The sequence below is a fragment of the Crassostrea angulata genome, chromosome 4, assembly GCF_025612915.1.
Source record: "Crassostrea angulata isolate pt1a10 chromosome 4, ASM2561291v2, whole genome shotgun sequence".
Taxonomy (NCBI): domain Eukaryota; kingdom Metazoa; phylum Mollusca; class Bivalvia; order Ostreida; family Ostreidae; genus Magallana; species Magallana angulata.
The window spans coordinates 34,899,197-34,918,662 of record NC_069114.1 but is presented as its reverse complement, the minus strand read 5'-3'; the positions used below and the strand labels follow the sequence as shown (position 1 = coordinate 34,918,662).

The window sequence follows — 19,466 nt, the reverse complement described above, 5'->3', positions numbered from 1 at the left end:
ATTATCAGCCTCATATGCCATGCTTTGCTACTAGTATATATACCCTGTACAAGTATCTCTGTTTCAGAACAAAATTTACAATTATATAAATAGTGCCTGTTTGGGAGGGTAACAGTTGAAATTGACACCCCGAGAAAACCATTGTCAACCGACGCGAAGCGGAGGTTGACAATGGTTTTCGAGGGGTGTCAATTTCAACTGTTATCCTCCCAAACAGGCACTATTTATTTTGTTATACTGAATGTCTTTTTTAAAATTTTTAAGAAAATTTTACTGCTTTTATATAGGAATAACGTGAATTCTACAGCGAACCGTACGCGCATAATTTTCGCGCATGTAACATTTTTTAATGTTACCCGTTGCCAAGTGCGTTGCTAACGCTGAGGGTAATAGTAAATATTATTAACTGCTTCTTAACCAATCAGATTTCAGTATTTAACATGAAAGTATAACAAATACATTTATTGCATGATGGTGAGGAAATACAAGAATGAAGATTTATTCTCTCAAGAAAAATCATATTTCCCGAGTGAAATTTGTTTTTTCTATGGAATAAATCTTCATATTCCCTGAACATTAATGCAATAAACGTTTTATTATACCAAGCAACATATGATTACACAAAACACGTTGATTTCTAATAATGTTTGACTTTTCAACAGTCGCAACATTAACGTCGTGATTGTTTGATTTCCCATGTAACTGTCTCACTTTTCTTTCATAAATCATAGATAGTCAAGTTGGTTCTGAGACATAAGGAGAATCATAATGATTTAATGTTTTTGATTTAATCATATTTGTCTACATCGTATGCTCATATCGGCTTTTTCATTCCTATGACATCGCCCTGTCACGTGACTTTCTAGACCAATCAGATATAATATAATATTCGTATTGAGGTTTAATAATAAATGCTGCTGCATACAGTGTACCTGTATCTTCTTGGGCGGCATCATTTATGTCTACTGAATATGAGCGGTGTATATACCCCCTCTGACTCGCACGATCATTCGTTCCATGGAACGCATAATCGCACGTCCAATCCCATTGGCGCACGTTCAATCGTCCGATCATCTAGTCTCTCGCGCGTTCCTATCGTATTATCTTTCAACAGTTGCTTTCATTGTACAACAGTCGCATACAGACGCAAGATATATCGTAAGATTCAATGCGTTTACATCGTACAACGCTTGCTTAGATCGTGCGAAATTCGTACGAATACTTTTTTCATATGCGATTATTTCAGCAACAATTAACGATTCATATCCAATTTTCTCGGTCGCACGAATATTTGGTCGTTTCTTCTCGTGCGCCAATTGTGAAAGGGGCTTTAACAATGGATTTAATATATCACCATGATCAACATCAGTTTGTTCTAAATCAAAACTATGAGAAGAGTCTCATAGATAATAATGACATAGATATTAAAAGTGCCCATGGGTAATTCTGTAACTTTTAAGAACATTCCTCCTATTCTTTTTTATAAACAAAATAGCAAAATTATGTTCTAATAATATGGTTTCCAGCGTCTTCATCTAGTATTGATCTGAAGGGATTTACCTTTCTTTCAGTAATGTTGAAGTTGAATTGGAGTATCGTATCTCATCCTATAAGAAATTCGTATATTCTATATAGTGTAGCTTCATTTAAAAAATACGTGTGCTCCTCTAACCGAACATACTTGACTTTCTGGATATAAGATCTTGAAAAGTTTTTAATATCCGTTTATCTAAGATCAGTTTGTTGCTTTATAATCAAGTAGAAACAACTGTGAGATTGTGAACAACGTTCAAAAATAGGAGGCATGCTTTAATAATTAATATATTTAAATTTATATCAATATTATAAGTATATTTAATTTTTTGCGTTTCGTTTTATTTCCTGGAATTTGGATTAAGATAGTGTATTTAATATTTTTTATAACATTCTGATGACATTATCTAATCGGGTATATAATAGTATTATAGCCGTCGACAAAATAGGCTCATAAAAGGAAAAATATTGTTACATAATGATAATCATGAGAAATTGCCATGAACTTGTTAAGAACCATTGTATCTATCTTCTTGTGATTTTGCTCCAAATCCGCCTTGTAAACTCCCTATGCCAAAGGTAAGTGTATAACATTACTAAACGTGTTACGACATGAGTTGTGGCTGTACAAGTATGTCTTTGTCCTTTGCCGAGAATGGTACTGTAGATGTTTTTTTTTTAAGTTTTGGGGGATTTAATGCAATGATTGAGCAAGCCGACTCAGAAATTTTACATTCCCATTTTATTTCACATTTCTTTTTAAAATTCGTTATGTTTTGTATAGCTCCTGTTTCCAGTTCAAATAAATATAATTATCTGTCTATGAATCTTAGCATTTTTTAACTGCCTTCGAAACATTATCAAAAGTGTCCAACTCATTCGTGGAAATCTTATAAGAAATCTAAATCTATGGTTAATAATGTATATTTTATTAAAGAGTGTCCGATTTTGTATTGCGGTTGACTATATATGCGTGGACGATTTAATAATTGATAATTTTTTAAGCTATTTTTAAAGCACACACGGACTGGATTAACATCAGCCCCAAAAAGGTGTAGCAACCTTCCTTATATAAAAGATCTAGAGCTGGCATTTCCTCAGTATAACGTACTTGTTGACAATAACGACGTTTATCGTCCTTTTTCTCAGTTTAAATAAAATAACTTAATACATAGAAAACGATTTTGAGAGAGATGTAAACATAAACAGTATATTTTTTCTCAGTCTATATCAATCAATCAGGATATAAAAGAAGTAAAAATTGCAAAATATAATCCACTGGCGCTATCAAAAATATGTTCTACATTATTTTTATAAATCATTCTACTACAGTTATTGCCGAGATCAAAGAGATGCCGCGGACATTATTCTCCAATATACCACGAACGTCATCAGTAAATTATCAAATCAGAAATACCTGTTTGTTTCGCACTGATCATGAAAGTACAACTTCAAACCGTAATTTTTTTTAAACCGTGTCAATTTCACGTGTTAGTTCCAGTCAAAACGATGTGTATTGCCTCAACTGTTTATTTTTAAGAGATCAATGCGGCTGTTTCTAGGACCTCCCCACCACATTTTCACTGCGTGTTTTTACATAAAATATAGAACGTGTAGTAGTAATAATCCTATTAAATTGCCCTTAAAATATTAGGAACATGATTCAAAGATATTTTATAAATAAGTGAAGAGCATTAAAAATCCAAAGAAAAATTCTGTCGTCTGCATGTGATTCCTTTGATCGATACACATGTAAACATTACTAACAAAACCGTTGGGGTTACACGGAACAGCCGTCAAAATGACCTAGATTGTCTCTCTATAGGAGAAACGATCTGTAGAAATACTGGGCTGTTAGTAGAATAGAAATAAAGTTCTTGTTATCGTGAATGTTGCAGGATAACCTCCTCGGTCTCGAAATGTTGTTTGAAATATAAAAGCCTCGGCTAACGCCTCGGCTTTTATATTTCAAAACAACATATCTCGACCTCGGAGGTTATTCTGCAACATTCACGAAAACTCGTACTTTATTTCTTAAATATCCATCAGTGAGCCTCCAGAGAACGCATTTCGTGATTTATGTAAATATGTGTGTATAGTTATACGTGATACTAGTAGCAAATTTATGGTATACAAATTAAAGTCTTAAGTATACATCTAGAGATCAAATGTCGGTTTCAAATTCTTTTGATATCAACCTAGAAATGAAAAACAGATGAAAACCAGAATCGCAAACAATTTATTGTGGAAATAAAAACCCAGGTCAATTACTTGACCAACTTTCTTTCTCTTATCATCTATGTTTCATAACTTTTTCAGTTACCCCCGCTTAAGGTGTTGTCCAGATTCTGTTTGGGACAATGAGCAAAACAAGTGTGTCGGTGGGTACAAACTATTTCTATGTGAACACTTGTCTAGCAAAAATCGCAATATTTTGAAATGCCGTTTCAAAACTTTAAACTCATTGAAATAGAGTTTTGAGATCAATTTGCATGATAACAACAAAATATTTGGTATACAGAATGTTGAATCTAATTTTAAATAAGGCCAATTTCCAGCCACTTACTGCTAGTACATTCTGATTTTGAAAAATCCAGGTTGCCAAATAGGATATTTGGGTCCAAAATGCGCCAAAGTGTGTAGTCCTCCACATTACGGAAAAAGATGTCAGTTTACATGTACTTGCAAAGGAGCTGAAACATGTCACCCATCATTCGGTTGCGTCTTACCGACAACAACAATAAGATTATCAACAACAGCTACCTCTGTTAAAACAACAATTGAAGGTAACTATGTACACTAGTGATGCACACATGTCGTGTAGAAGTTCTACGAAGTCTATACATGGACTGTTTCAAACAATTCTTAGAAAATTCTTAGATTTTACTTACATTTAATGCTTTATCATTTATTAGAAAACATAGAAAATACAAGAAATACCGGAACAACAAAATCTGGAATTAAAGCAGCGTTTGTTACAAGAGAAACAACAGTTACAGCAAATGTAGCCATTGACATAATCTTTACCTCAAGTCTGCAAAATCAGAAGTTCATGGAAACCAGTAATTTACATAATGATACCTCCTACATAGATACTTCAATATTGGTTGGAATATTGATGCTCTGTGGTTTGTTCGTCGTATTGTTTGCTGTTTTTGTTGGAACACAGATTCGAAACAAATGCTTTAAGAGAAACAATTCAACATCTCAAAGCAGTTATGGAGTATATTTAAAACCGTATAACCTTTACAATGCAGACCAATCGTTGGAGTCAGAAATTTTGCCTCAGGTAAACATCAATCTTCGAAACACGGATTCTCTTTATACTGTTGTTGATAATTATCATGTTCATGCCTCTAACAAACTAATTGATCCACATCCGTGTCAATCAAACATCAACGTTAATTTACAGGCGGAAGAGGGATCGGAACAGAACAAAACATGGCCAAAGTACATTGAGGTTGTTGCTTCACCGACGAATAGCACCTGCTGTGATCCTGGGGCCGAGTTCTCATCGGCTACATATGTTCCTATGACCTAATGTATTTTCTCAACATGGCAACAGGTACCCGATTTCGGCTGAAATGTCTGACACAAACAGAGAGAAAGTAACTGAGTAAAAGAGAACTACTACCAAACGCATGTAGACAGCCATAAAAGAAACTTTTCAAACCTAACACACTTTGAATAGTTCACATTATAAGTTTATGTTGCATAACTAATTGTTTTAACTTTTTTATCTTATTCTGAAGTGCAATTGCAAATCCCAAGCTCATGGTTTTCTTTTGCAAATTCATTTACCTTTTCTGTTGAAAAAATAAATGATTAAACCAAGCTCTCTCACATATATTCTACTATGTTTATTTGATGAAATTAAAAATGACAAAACAAAAACTATCATCACAAAAATCCATATAGCGAATAGAGGAACACGGACCTCTATTAAGATACAGGTGAGATCAGGTGCCTAGGAGGAGTAAGCATCTACTGCCGACCAATCGCACCCGCTGTGTGTTAAGATCATGAAAAATGGAAGAAACCGTAGTCAGTTTGGTGTATAAATAATCATGGTCTATTAAGTATGAAAAACGTCAGTCAGCATGCGTCCTAATGAAACATTGTACTTGCTGACAAAGTCATTGTATCGACCATAGAAATTGCATAAAGATGATTTTAATTGAGGTTTTTTATATTCTTTTTCCAATATTTTGATAGTAGATGGCCTCTTTTATGAAATTGTTCGTACGTAGAGCATGCTCTTGCACAACGAATAAGCTGAGAGACAGAAACCCCATAAGCAGTTGATGATGATATATTGCTGCATAAGTAAGGGAATTTGACGATGGAAAAATTAAAATCATCACGTTTTTATATAATTTTGTTGTTAGGTTACCATTAAGGTCTTTTTCTTGTAAAATATTCAAATATGAAACAGATGTCTCAGAATCTGTGGTACCTTTTCTTTCAAGCTCACTGGGATTTACCGAATTAACCAGTATATTTATTGTATTTACATCTGATTCATAACGTTTTTGGAATATATTGTTGTACAGTGCTCTTGAAGTTCTCCTTCACTACTGTAAGAATTTCAGCAAAGAGTAAAGAAAGAGGCTTGGTAGCATATTTACTGGATTCTGCTATATAATTTTAACTTTGTTTGGAAGGATATTTGTGAAGCTTTGAAATCCATTATAAATACAGCATTATCTTAACAGACTCTCCCCTTTCAAAAAATATGAAAAATAAAGGTTTGGCGAATAACACTATGGTCGTCCAAAATTACACAAAAGTGAAAAGAAGTACTACGTTTCTTTTATTGCTCATGTCTGGAAAACCAAAAGTGCCAAATCTGTAAGGGAGACGACTCAATCAGATATTTACACAATAATAGGAGTTTTCTCTTAAACAATTTTTCTTTGACACTACTGAATGCAAGAAAAAGCTTTGCTCGATTTCATTTTTCCTGATTAGAAGATGGCTTGGATACGAATATCTTTTTCAATAACATGATTTTCAGGAAATTTTTAAAAAAAATCTTTGTTCCTGATATAACTGTTATTTAGTAGATTACGGATTCTTTTTAAAAAACTATAATGCCACTAGTTCAAAACTGTAAAAAAAATAGCCCGTAATCACGGTTTTACCACTATCCGGATTACAGCGAAAAAAGTAAAAGTATATTTATTTATATATGATGTGCCAATATCAAAAAGGGAGTAATCTGAGGTTTGGCCAGTCCGTGTTAGCTACTATGTGATCTCATCCTTGGATTAAAGGTTTTATTTCCTCGTGCCATTTTCAATTGTTTTATTTGATTTAAAACCTGTTTCATAGTCTTGTGATTTGTTTATATAATGATCTAGCAGCTCTGGAATCTTATTCTATTGTAAATATTAAAACAGAATTTCTAAATACTTAAAAAAAATAAATTCAAAATATCTGGAAGAACTTAGAACAAAATATAAACAGGTTGTAGGTTGATTTTTGAAATTTCTGATAACATTAAACAAAATTTTGAAGCACTTTTGAAATAATCAAACACATTTGGGTATAAAACAAAGATTTTCATATGACGGAATGTTGTTACTATTGAATTGTTATCACATAGATTTAGAATACATCTATAACATGTTAAAACGTAAATGCTTTATTACTAACGGGTTTTTAAAAGTATGCTGTTATTACAGGCGTCATGACGTCGGGCATATCTAAGGTTTAAAAGTTACATTCTCCGAAAAAGTGCAGACAATGGGATCAAGCAATATCATAATATTCCACAAAAAAAGATTAACCGTTGCATGTTTAATGTGTCAGCATTTACATTCACAATTGATGAAAATGTTATATTGGATGTAATATAACAACAGCGAGCAAGAGTTTTCAAGTAAAAGAGATGTTCACCATGCTGTGCACGTGTATAATCCTGATTTAAAAACAGATCAGCATTCCACCATATTTGAACGGTGAAAAAGGGGGGAGGGGGTCATCGCAATAAGTTGTAACATATTGCCTATTTCGATTCAACAAAGTAATAGTTGGTGTTGGATTATCATTATTACAAGAGAGTCATCAGTTTGGATTAAAACAACTATATATTTGTACAGCTGGAATGTTTACTGGAGGAACTAAATCACCAAAGCGGGTTGGGTTTTGGTGTTAAGGAGTGGTTCTAATGATTACATTGTGAAAATAACATTTATTCTTTGAAAATCTCCTCCTCTGCTCCTGGGTGTTAAAGAAACAAACTATTCTCCAATTGATAGAACTGCGCCGAAAGAGAATCAGGGATTTCCAGTTGCATATTTTAAGAAGATCGATACGGTAGAGTTATCTACTTCCCTTAGTGGTGCTGAATTGTGAACAGAAGTAGTTTTATGCTGACAGTAAGCGCTTTGGGTTGTGCTCAATGCTTAAAAATAACTGAATTACTATAACTCATCATAGTTTTAATTTCAGTATAAATTTAGATAAAAAAAAATATAAGTAGCTTAAATGATGGGAAGCATGCCTCGTGCTGCCCATTCAACAAAATTCCTCATGTATGGACATTTTTTCAGGAAAACATTGTTTGGCCCCTCTGTCACAGGGGGAGGGGGTAGGTGTGATTGCATACATAACCAACCTTTTTAAAACTAAACTCATTTTTACATTTTACTAGCCAGTGTGCTCAGGTTAGGGATGTGGCCCTTGGGCCTATTGTTATAATACTTTACGTTGCAGCAAGTTTTTATTAAATTTATTTTGAAAGATTTCTTTCTTAACTACTGTAACCTATCGATAATCTGTATTGACTTTAAAAAATGTCTATGAGGCTCTGAATACTAGGAGAATCATGTACAAAGCATGTGAGAAACATGTCAAAAGCATTTTATGCAGCCTTTCGTGTAAACCATGCAGCTTTTTGTGATAGTTTTTGTTATTATAACAGTCACGTGATCGGAAGAACCATATCGTGTCTTGTTGTCAGGCATGGATAATCAGATCAAAGCAGATGCAGAGCAAGTTAGAGCTGATGATCCGCTCAAGTCATCGGGACATGATACGGACAGCTCTTTGGATCAAGTTACCGTTATGATGATACATTTATTATATAACCATCTGCAATTAGCAAATCTAATGAAAGAAAAGTTTTATGATCAAGTATATACCCTTCATTTATTAAACAAAGCATTTTAAAGGGACTTTTTGATACAAAAGAAATTTTTTTGTAATATGTCATCTGTTTCACATAGCATGACATGAATTCAGAAAACCACGTTGTGATGATCTGAAAAATTGGATCACACTCTGCAAATTCAACAGCAACAAGAAAAGGGAAAATTGATGGGTAGATAATAAATTTATTTACCTTCCCATGGTTTCTGTACAGAATTGTGTTATACACAGGTGACTGTTAGGTCCTTCGGCCACCTGTTATACAAAACTAAATAATTGCAATCACTTTTAGGTCATGAACAAGTTTGGCATGGATTTATTGATATTGTCTTCTCCTCACATCTGAGAATTCCTGCCATGGCAAATACTGCGTTGGATATTGAAGAAAATATTTCAAAAAAGAAAAATTGATGTACAGGATGGTAAGGATCATAAAAAAATTTTTAATTCCATTTCAATTTTTTTTGTCTTACACATTGACAAAAACACAAGAAACAAATCATGTACATGTATGCAAAACTTTACAAATATTATCTGGGGTTGATCAAGGTTGATAATTAATTGCTCCTAAAGGACAGGTATTACCTAATTCATTGAAGATGTCTGTGGTACAGGGTCGTGGTTAACAGTTAACACCTTAAGGGCCATGTACGCCTTGCCTTTTCAAGCTTTACTGGCCCACATAATGGTTAGATGGCTCAATAAAAATTGGATAGTAAAAAAAAATTTCGTTTAACTTTTTTAGTGGGATGTGCTGCCATCTTGTACATTTGAGAATATGAATGTAAACATTTCTTGAAATGGCTTCTTTCTGCTCGAAACTGAAAAAAACTGTTGCCAAAAGATATAAAAGCAATTAATATGAGATTCCATATGTTATTTTGTATGCAAATTATGCATACAAGAACAGGACAATGCCTTTTTAATCACTTCAAACAGCTGTTGAACTGCTCAGCTACTGACTTATTTTGAAGATCTAAAAATATGAAGGGGGTTCATTGGTGTCCTCTCTGTAACCATTTGTTAGGTGTGTACTTTTATTTCAATGAAATACTTTCCTCTCTTTGAAATTTCAGAAACAAACAATGATAATTCTCCAGACAAGATTAAAACAATAGAAGAGGTCAAGCAAGCATTACCAGAACATATACTCTGTCACAAGCAGTTATAGCAAAAACAATTGTGTTTTCCCTAGTTCGAAAGCAGAAACACCCTGATGTTTTACACCACATGATTTCAAATATTGTTATTTCCCCTGATAAGCTTGAAATTATGATGTATGATGCAGATAATTATGTTTTACTCTGCAGCAATCCAATTCTTTTATTCAATTTAGACCTCCGAGAAAATAGAACTCTCATTGATGAGACTGTTGTTATTATTTGGAAGGTTTTACACTACAGAATATTTTGTACTGGATTAAATAAGGCAAAGCCTTATTTACTTGAAAGATGTAAATCAAATTTTAGGCAACTTGTTGCAAGTAAATGGGATATCTATTCAAAATCCTTAAAGAGCTGTGCTCCTGCTTTCCCTTCAGTAAAAAAGTGGCCAATAAGTGAATTAATTCAGTGTGGCAAAACACTAGACTTTGAGTCAGATGACTTTTAAAATGCAAACTTTTACAAAATGAAGGATTGGGCAGACTTACTTGTGATGTATTAGGTGACATTTTCATTCAGAATTCCATCTTGAGAAAACAGTAGCTGAATTAAAGCACTGTCAGCCTTATTTCCTTAGATCTACTGAGCTCTACGGGGTTATACTTGGAACATCCCCTCATTCCCACCCCTTTAATAAACATAGGTAATCACAGATTACAAAGCTCACCGAGACGAGGCATCACCCCTATGAGACCACCTTTATCATATTGTATGAAAATCATACTTTATGATCTTGGATATTCATGGATTCTGTTTTGACACAAAATCATATATCATCTGTTAAAAAATTGTATGATAATCATATGTTCATATATTAATCAATATAATAATATATAAAATTAAATATTGCATCCTATCATACTAACAATATATATCATATAATACAATAAAATACTGCAATAAACAAAGATGATATTGTTAATATGAAATGACATTGTATTGTGTTAAACCTTATTGTATTTGATCACATAATAAAACATTATTATATATAATACAATATTGTATTATATGATACAATATCATATTACATAATACATCATAACATTGAAACACATGATATTATATTGTATAATATAGTATGATATATTGTATTGTATGATATTGTATAATATTTGATACATAATATGATATTGTATTATATGATACAATATAATTTGATATAACATTGTATCATATCAAATGATACAATATTATGTGATAAAGTAAAATATTATATAATACAATATCATAGATACATATTGTATCATATGATACAATAATATATCATATAAACCAATATCATATTATATAATATTGTATGATACGATAATATATAATATTACAATATCATATAATACAGTTTCGCGTGATATAATTGTAAATTACAGAAACCAATATCATATTATACAATATCGTATGATATAATATAATATTGGATCATAATATACAATACTATACAAAACAATATCATGATACAATATCATAAAATATTAAAAAAATTGATACAATATCATATCGTATCATATAACTTTTTACAATATAACATTTGATATTATAATGTATCATATTAAACAAAAGTGTTTCATATCATACAATACTTTATCATAGGAATCATGTTATATCATTTAACAACAACCTCATCTTTCTATCAAGCAGGTTTAAGTGAGGTAGGAGATTTCTTTAGCATCCTTGATAATGGAGATCAGGCTCTGCATCTGAAGCAACCTCTGCGTTTCATTTATAATATAGTTAAATCAACTATGCAAGCTATCATCTATAAAACATGTGACCTGTTCAAAAAAATCTAAACCTCATCCAGCATCCGAAACCTAAGGCTCAGATTCAGCATTCAAGCCTGTCAGGTGCATCAGTATACATAAGATGCATCTCCATGCAAGTTTGGTGAAGTTCAGACCAGTAATAACTAAGATATCATCATCAGAGGGCACTAGCAATTAAAACTTAACCTGCTCCAGCATCCGCAACCTATGGCTCAGACTCAACATCCATGCCTGTCAGGTGCATCTGTATCATAAGACACACAATCCATTCAAGTTTGGTGAAGTTAGGACCTGTAATAACTAAGATATATTTTTTAGCATCCTTGATAATGGAGATCAAGCTCTGCATCTGAAGCTTCCTCTGTGATTCATTCATATTACACTATGCAAGTTGAAATAGTACTATCATCAATTAAACATGTGACCTGTTCCAAAAAACTTAACCATATCCAGCATCTGAAACCTATGGCTCAGACTCAGCATTCAAGCCTGTCAGGTGCATCAGTATCATAAGACGCACCATCCATAGCAGTCTGGTGAAGTTAGGACCAGTAGTAACTAAGATATCATCATCAGAGGGCACCTGCAACAAAAACTTTAACCAGCTCTAAAAACCTTAACCTCCTTCAGCATCTGTAACCTATAGCTCAGATTCAGCATTCAAGCCTGTCTGGTGCATCAGTATCATAAGACGCACCATCCATAGCAGTCTGGTGAAGTTAGGACCAGTAGTAACTAAGATATCATCATCAGAGGGCACCTGCAACAAAAACTTTAACCTGCTCTAAAAACCTTAACCTCCTTCAGCATCTGTAACCTATAGCTCAGATTCAGCACCCAAGCCTGCCTGGTGCATCAGTATCATAAGACACACCATCCATGCAAGTTTGGTGAAGTACGGACCAGCAGTAACTTAGATATTGCTATCAAAGGGCACCTGCAACAAAAACTTTAACCTGCTCGAAAAACCTTAACCTCCTCCAGCATCCGAAACCTATAGCTCAGATTCAGCACTCAAGCCTGTCTGGTGCATCAGTATCATAAGACACACCATCCATGCAAGTTTGGTGAAGTACGGACCTGCAGTAACTTAGATATTGCTATCAAAGGGCACCTGCAACAAAAACTTTAACCTGGTCCAACAACCTTAACCTCCTCCAGCATCTGAAATTTAGGACTCAGATTCAGCATCCTAGTCTTTCAAGTCCATAAGTAGGTCCAGATGCATCATCCATGCAAGTTTGGTGAAGATAGGACAAGTAATAGCTTAGATACAGGACATGCAACAAAAACTTTAACCAGGTCCGGACGCCGACGCCGACGCCGAGGGTATAGCATAAGCTCCCCCTGACTTCGTCTCGGTGAGCTAAAAATGTAGGAAAGCAAAAAAAAGATATATAGCAGAGTTTGAATCTCTGAATACTTATTCATACATGTATCACTATGCTCAATGAATAAAACTTCTCAAAGAATCAATAAATGTTTTGTTATACATTTTATTAGGTCACCAGAGTAAACTCAGGTGATCTACTACAATCTGCTTTTGTATGTTATTGTGTGTAGTGCGTTAACATTTTAAGCTTTTTTTCTGTGCTATTATCATCTATATTAAAGTGGCTCTATACACCCACAGTTTATTCCAATTTTCAATAGAAGACCACAAAACATATATTTATCAAATATTAAAGTGATGATAGGGATACTCTAGGTATTTTTAATGAATTTTTAAATGTTTTTTTTTGTTTTTGTAAAATATTTTTTAAAAAGATAGCTATTGACATATTGAGAGAATTTTTTTGTCATATAATGGTTATTTCCTTCGGACACTTAAAAAAATATAACACTACTTAACATTTAAAAATGTTATTATTACAATTTTTTTTAGTATTTCCCCAAAACATAATTTTTCATATTTTCTTACTCTGTTGACAAATCATCTGAAAAAAATTGCTTGATGTTGTAAGAAAATGTATTTTGATAACTGTGACATAAAAAATTGAATGAAAATCATTGCAAATAAACACAAAAAATATTTTATATTTTATTTGGTATGAAAGTTCCTTAGGTAAGGATTATCGTTCCTAAGTTCCAAGGCCCAAACACCTTGCGGACTTTTCATTTTTGAGTTGAAGAAAATTTCCTAAATATAATGTTGGAATGATAAATACATACGTATTTCATTAAAGGCCTGTAAAAGTAAATATATTCCCTTTAATGCAAAACTAAGTCAACTAAATAAAGGGGAAAATTGACAAGGCTAATAGGATTTATGTATCCCAACCTGAGAGAAATTCAAAGCAACCCTCCCATCCCCTTAAGGTGGTAAGGAACATCTTTCGATATTAATGTGCATTAAAGTATATTATAATTGAAACACTTTCACTGGTCTAGAATTTTCTTTCACAGTATTGAACCAAAAAATACGTTTTAGAAAATTTAGGAAAGTTAAAAAATGTATGGTTCTCAACGGGAATCGAACTCATGACCTACAGGTTTGTAGTGAACCCACTGCGCTACGGTGTAACATATTGGTAATGGGAAGGAAACTATTTAAAAATTCATACTTAATTTTATTGTTTATTTTGATAAATAATACCACACAATGTGAAGGTGTCACATACCACATTACTTGTAAGTTATGAATTTTCCAATTAACAAATTAAATCTATTCATTTAACAAATTATTCAAAAGAGCGGTCCCCATACAATTCGCCTCAGTTTAAATTAGACAGTACCGGCATTGCATGCTTCCAGATTTACTTTTTGCGTACTGCGTCATCAAAAAGTGGTGTATAGAGCCACCTTAATGCAATCTTTAAAAATCTTTCTTTTTTACTCCTGGATATCAAGCAGTCAGACTGTTGGAAAGATTGTAATAAGCACTGAGTCCTCTTCCAAAATTGTGAAATTCAGGCCCCTGGGTCATTGTTTCTAATATCAGGGCATGCTTCCACTGATTATGTAGTAAACATGTATTAATTCTTGGAAAATCTCTGCATCTGGTTATATAGCAATCAAACTATAAATGCATAGTTATGATGGGCACAGGTGCCTTTCCAAAATTGTGAAGTTCATGTCCCCTGGGTCCGGGGCTCTAATGGTTTCAAAATAAATGCATTGATACTTTGAAAGTCTTCTCCTCTGCTCCTGAGACTTATGAAGATGAAATACGTTCATAGTTTTGATGAGCAAGGATGCTTCATCTAAAAGTATAAATTTCATGGCCCCTGGGTCAGGAGTTCCAGTGTTAGGATGAGGGGCTAATGATTTTTATAGTTTATTGTTGTTTGTTTATTCTTTAATAACCCTCTCAAACATTTTCACTCATATGGAGACGCCAACACTTGGAGACCAAAACTTGGCATTTGGGGGGGGGGGGAGGGGGGGGGGGCATTGAGCAGTGAGGGTCGACCAATCAATAAATGGGGTGTGTAGATTTCAGTTTGGCTGTTTCTATAGAGCTATGAATTAACTATAAGTTTTCGTAAGAAATAGAGGGAATGATACTTGATAGACGTAAATATTTTTCTATGAATACACTTTGTTAATTCATGAGCACAAATATAAACGTCTTCATGTGTTTTGAGTATGTTCATTTTTGTAAGATTAAATGAAAATTTCAATCTTACTTAACCAATTTAATATGTACTTTTGAAAAATAACCATCTAACGCTCAGTATTCAATTTGTCTGCACCGCTTGGCGTGTTACGCCGAATGATCTAAACTGGCGTATGCATATCAAAACTCAAAATAGTGCCACTTTTTAGAACCTAAATGTCTTTTCTTTTAAGGTCAAGATCTAGTAAATGAAAGGTGCCTGCAGATTTATAAAAGAAGATGGGGGAATAAGATGGCGCAAATGCCCATTCGGTTTAGTAGTGAAATACAATTTTAAATTTATTTTTCCTCAATTAAATCTATTCAAATATATTATAATACAACTTTGCAAAAGCAAAATTTCTAAATGTCAGTTTTTAATATATTTAACAAATAATAAGAAAAAAAAATATTGTCGAAAATGTTGGTGGTATCGAACCCGTAACATAAAAACCCTAGATATATACGGTTAGCTTATGTCAGGTACTCTAACCACTGAGCCATTTCAGACACAACAAACGCGGATTTTTAAATATTATGTGTGACTAAGGTCACGAATTACCGGACTTGTATTATTTCTTCAATACGTTCAGTTGTTGGGATATTTTTAATGTATAGTGGGTCATCTCTCCACGTTTTTGTTGATTGAAATCGGTTTGTTTTCCGTTGGACCTTAATTATACTATGAGAAAAATATGGAGCACAGACCCACTCTATAAAAGAAAATGACTTGAAATTCTAAAAAATGACAATATTTGCAGGTTTTGATACGTATACGCCTGTTTGAGTCAACATATTCCAAGTATTGAACATACCTACAGGTTACAAATCAATGATTCGTTAAATACATATTGTTTTAAATGATTTTAAAAAAAACCTATCAGATTTGTTGATACTTTAATTTTTTAGTAGCCTGTCCGACCGCGTATGGGCATTTTACAAGCCTTATCCACCCATCTTCTTTAAGATATAAATCCTTTCAACGATGCCTCATAACAATAACTTTGTTTGGTATGGTGAAACAGGGCTAAAAATGTTGGTGAACCAAAGGTAAAATCATGTTTTAAACTTCTTTTCAAAGAAATATGAAGGAAATAAGAAACAAATTTCGGAGTTTTGTCAACTTTTCACTAATAAAATGTACCCGAATGCCTACAGTCTCTCTCCCCCCCCCCCCCCCCCCCCAAAAAAAAACAACACAGCATTAACTACTACCAATAGATCTTTTGGAAAAAAAATTGAGTTATAGGTCATATACTACATGTAGATCTGGCACTCGATATATATGTAGCTACATTTATTTATGATAATGAATTAAAAGTAGTTTAATCTAGACTGGACTAGCAATCTCAACATGAATTAATTTTGTAAAATTTATTTTACTGTTTTTGTACATTTATCATATGAATGGGTATAAAAAAGTGCACAAGAATATGATATTCAATTTCATTGATATGTGTGTTTAGTTGAAACGACTTGCAAGTTGCAGGCATAAGATATAAAACAGTGGCGTCGAATGGAAAGGGCGGCTAGACATTAGAAATCTTGACAAGCAAAAAATATTTTTTTTAAAAGATTATGATAAGGTTATGTCTACTCTGCAAAAGAAGTGGGGGGGGGAGGAGCAACTCCTCTAGCCCCCAGTTCCGACGCCTGTGTCAAAAATGAACTATAGTTCATGCTGCTCAAAATGCAACACATTCGAAAGGGTCATACAAGAAACATTAAAATAGTGCCTGTTTGGAAGGGTAACAGTTGAATCTGACACCCCGAGAAAACCGTTGTCAACTGACGCGAAGCGTAGGTCCTTATTTTAAAAGAAAACTCAGTTGCTTTTATGTAGAAATGACGTGATTTCTACGTCAACCCGTACGCGCATGTAACAATTCGTTGTGTTACCCGTTGTCAGGTCTGTTGCTAACGCTGAGGGTAATAGAACGGGTTATCAACTGCGTCTTGTCCAATCAGATTTCAGTATTTAACATGAAAGTATAATAACATATTTTAAAGCATGATAGATAAAGTAAAGCCATATATTAATAAACCTTTATTGACTGACGTTTTGGTTATGACATTGGTCGCCAAAACAGTACATATTTAAGGAATAAGGAATCATTCTTTGAATATTATGAAGAATGATTCCTTATATTTATATAATTTTAAGCCATCGTACGATTTAATATTTAAACATAAATAAGCCAACCCCGCTGGGGCCTCAATTTGGCAAGAGTTATGGGTTATATAGTACAAAATTGATATGTAGTGTTATCACAGGCAAAGACACTGGAAAATGTAAATATCTACTATTATAGAACAGCAATATAAAAGCATGAGCAACATGTTATAATTTGATCACAAACTGTTATTTTAAAATAAGTATATACTTGTTATTTAATATATTTATATGGACATGATTATCACCTTTATGTTTGTCATGATTGTTTCAGTGAATGAGAATCAGATGGTAACTGAGCACAAAAACCGTAAACTGTTGGTTATATGGACAACTAGATCATATCTCGCACAAACGCGGGAAATAACACTTTACACATGTGAGGAAAACGATGCTTTTATTGGTAACGAATACATATTTCTAAAATTTCATGTAAATTTCTGATACAAGTGTGTAAAATATCAATTTGACGATCAATTTAATTTAATAAATTTTCTGATAGGAAATACTAATAATACTGGGGAATTCAGAATATTTCTTTTAATAGGTAACTCATATCAATTAAGATTTCGTGTCTTTTTTAGCAGCGAAGGGGGTTCCGTTTTATTTTTCCTCATCTGAAAATTATGTACACTCTTAGACATACTTAAATTCATAACAAACCCTCAATTTTGCACACTCAATTCTTTTTTTTTTAATTTCTGCCAATACAAATTCATCTACAATCAGTTGTTTTAACCTGACATTAGTATTACAGGCACAAAAGTTTTGTATTTTTAAATCTCCATTTTATAGCAACAGACCAGTTTATTTTTTTTAATATGGATACATTTTTGCACGCTATTTGAAATACAATGCTTTTCAATCGTTTTACAAAATGGATTTCAGTGTCTCTTTGTTGACCCCTTATATATATAACTCTTTGGTTCTATGGCTTAAGCCAGTGAGAACTATATAATATTTGATATATTAATCCATAAGATAATCCACAGGAAAAGATAGTAAATTTTTCATCTTTAGGTACTTAATTAATTCATTTAAGTAAAACTTATAAAAATACATCGTAAATTTTAATTCATCTCACAGTCTGTAACATGAGTCTGTATATTTTGTTTGTTCTTAATATGCAACACTTTTTTCACCACTTCATGACTTGCGTAACAATTTATCGTAAAGACTATAGAGGTACATGTAATTTATGATTATTGTTATTGGCTTATATTGTTAACATACCGGTATTAGTTACAGGGAATACGTATCTCCTCACTAATGGACCATTATATTGACAGTGGATTTTATTTGTAAAAAAAATCATGTTTTTTCATTAAAAAGATCGGACCAACACATTCAAACACTTTATGTGAGTCTATCTAAAATAAATAGCTATGCTCATGAACAGAGAGAGAGAGAGAGAGAGAGAGAGAGAGAGAGAGAGAGAGAGAGAGGGAGAGAGAGAGCAATCATTTGGATAAAATTGTTAAATAATTTAACTTTGTCAAAAATTGCTCGATCGAACACAAAATTGAACTTGACCTAGATATTATTATGACATTAAATATGTTTATCAAATTTCATTGGAGTACGTGCAACCTCTGCAAAGAAAATGAACCAAAACTGTCGGTGGACCAACCAACAGACATCAGGAACGCAATATGCCCTCCCTTCTTCTTTGAAGGGGCATAAAAATTGTGATAAAGCTATTAACATTTACTACATTTAAAAATCGCAAAGGTACTTCCATCAAATTTTATTTCTGACTTATTTTACATGGCAAACCATGATCTATATATTTAAGAGAAAACAACAAATTGTGACTTTCAAAATACAAACAAGAGGCCCATGGGGCCACATCGCTCACCTGAGCAACAATGGGCGTTCAAAAGATATTGTGCCATATGGCCCTCGGTAGAATAACAAACAAGAGGCCCATGGGCCACATCGCTCACCTGAGGAACAATAGGTATGATAAAGTCAGCTTAATGGAGTCATAATACAAACAATCTGAACAATGTACAATAATACATGTAGATCCTGTATTAATAAAATCCCTTTTTCCCCCTTGTAACTCGGATAGCCCTGATTGC

The 19,466-nt window shown here is 33.1% G+C and overlaps 1 protein-coding gene and 1 pseudogene across 1 annotated transcript; both read left to right on the top strand.

Annotated features, from left to right (window-relative positions):
• The first annotated feature begins 2,011 nt into the window (after positions 1-2,011).
• On the top strand, positions 2,012-5,074 carry LOC128180417 (uncharacterized). Its single transcript, XM_052848527.1, has 4 exons — positions 2,012-2,112; positions 3,853-3,914; positions 4,131-4,319; positions 4,449-5,074. Exons 1-4 carry the CDS (start codon positions 2,012-2,014, stop codon positions 5,072-5,074), a joined length of 978 nt encoding a protein of 325 aa, XP_052704487.1.
• Positions 5,075-8,028: 2,954 nt separating this feature from the next.
• LOC128182240 (uncharacterized) lies at positions 8,029-10,299 on the top strand (annotated as a pseudogene).
• The last annotated feature ends 9,167 nt before the right edge of the window (positions 10,300-19,466 follow it).

Coding starts and splice junctions, on each gene's coding strand:
- LOC128180417 (XM_052848527.1), top strand. CDS start 2,012: ATGATAATCATGAGAAATTGCCATGAACTTGTTAAGAACCATTGTATC. Junction 2,113..3,852: donor GTAAACTCCCTATGCCAAAG/GTAAGTGTATAA, acceptor TAACTTTTTCAG/TTACCCCCGCTTAAGGTGTT. Junction 3,915..4,130: donor TGAGCAAAACAAGTGTGTCG/GTGGGTACAAAC, acceptor TGAAAAATCCAG/GTTGCCAAATAGGATATTTG.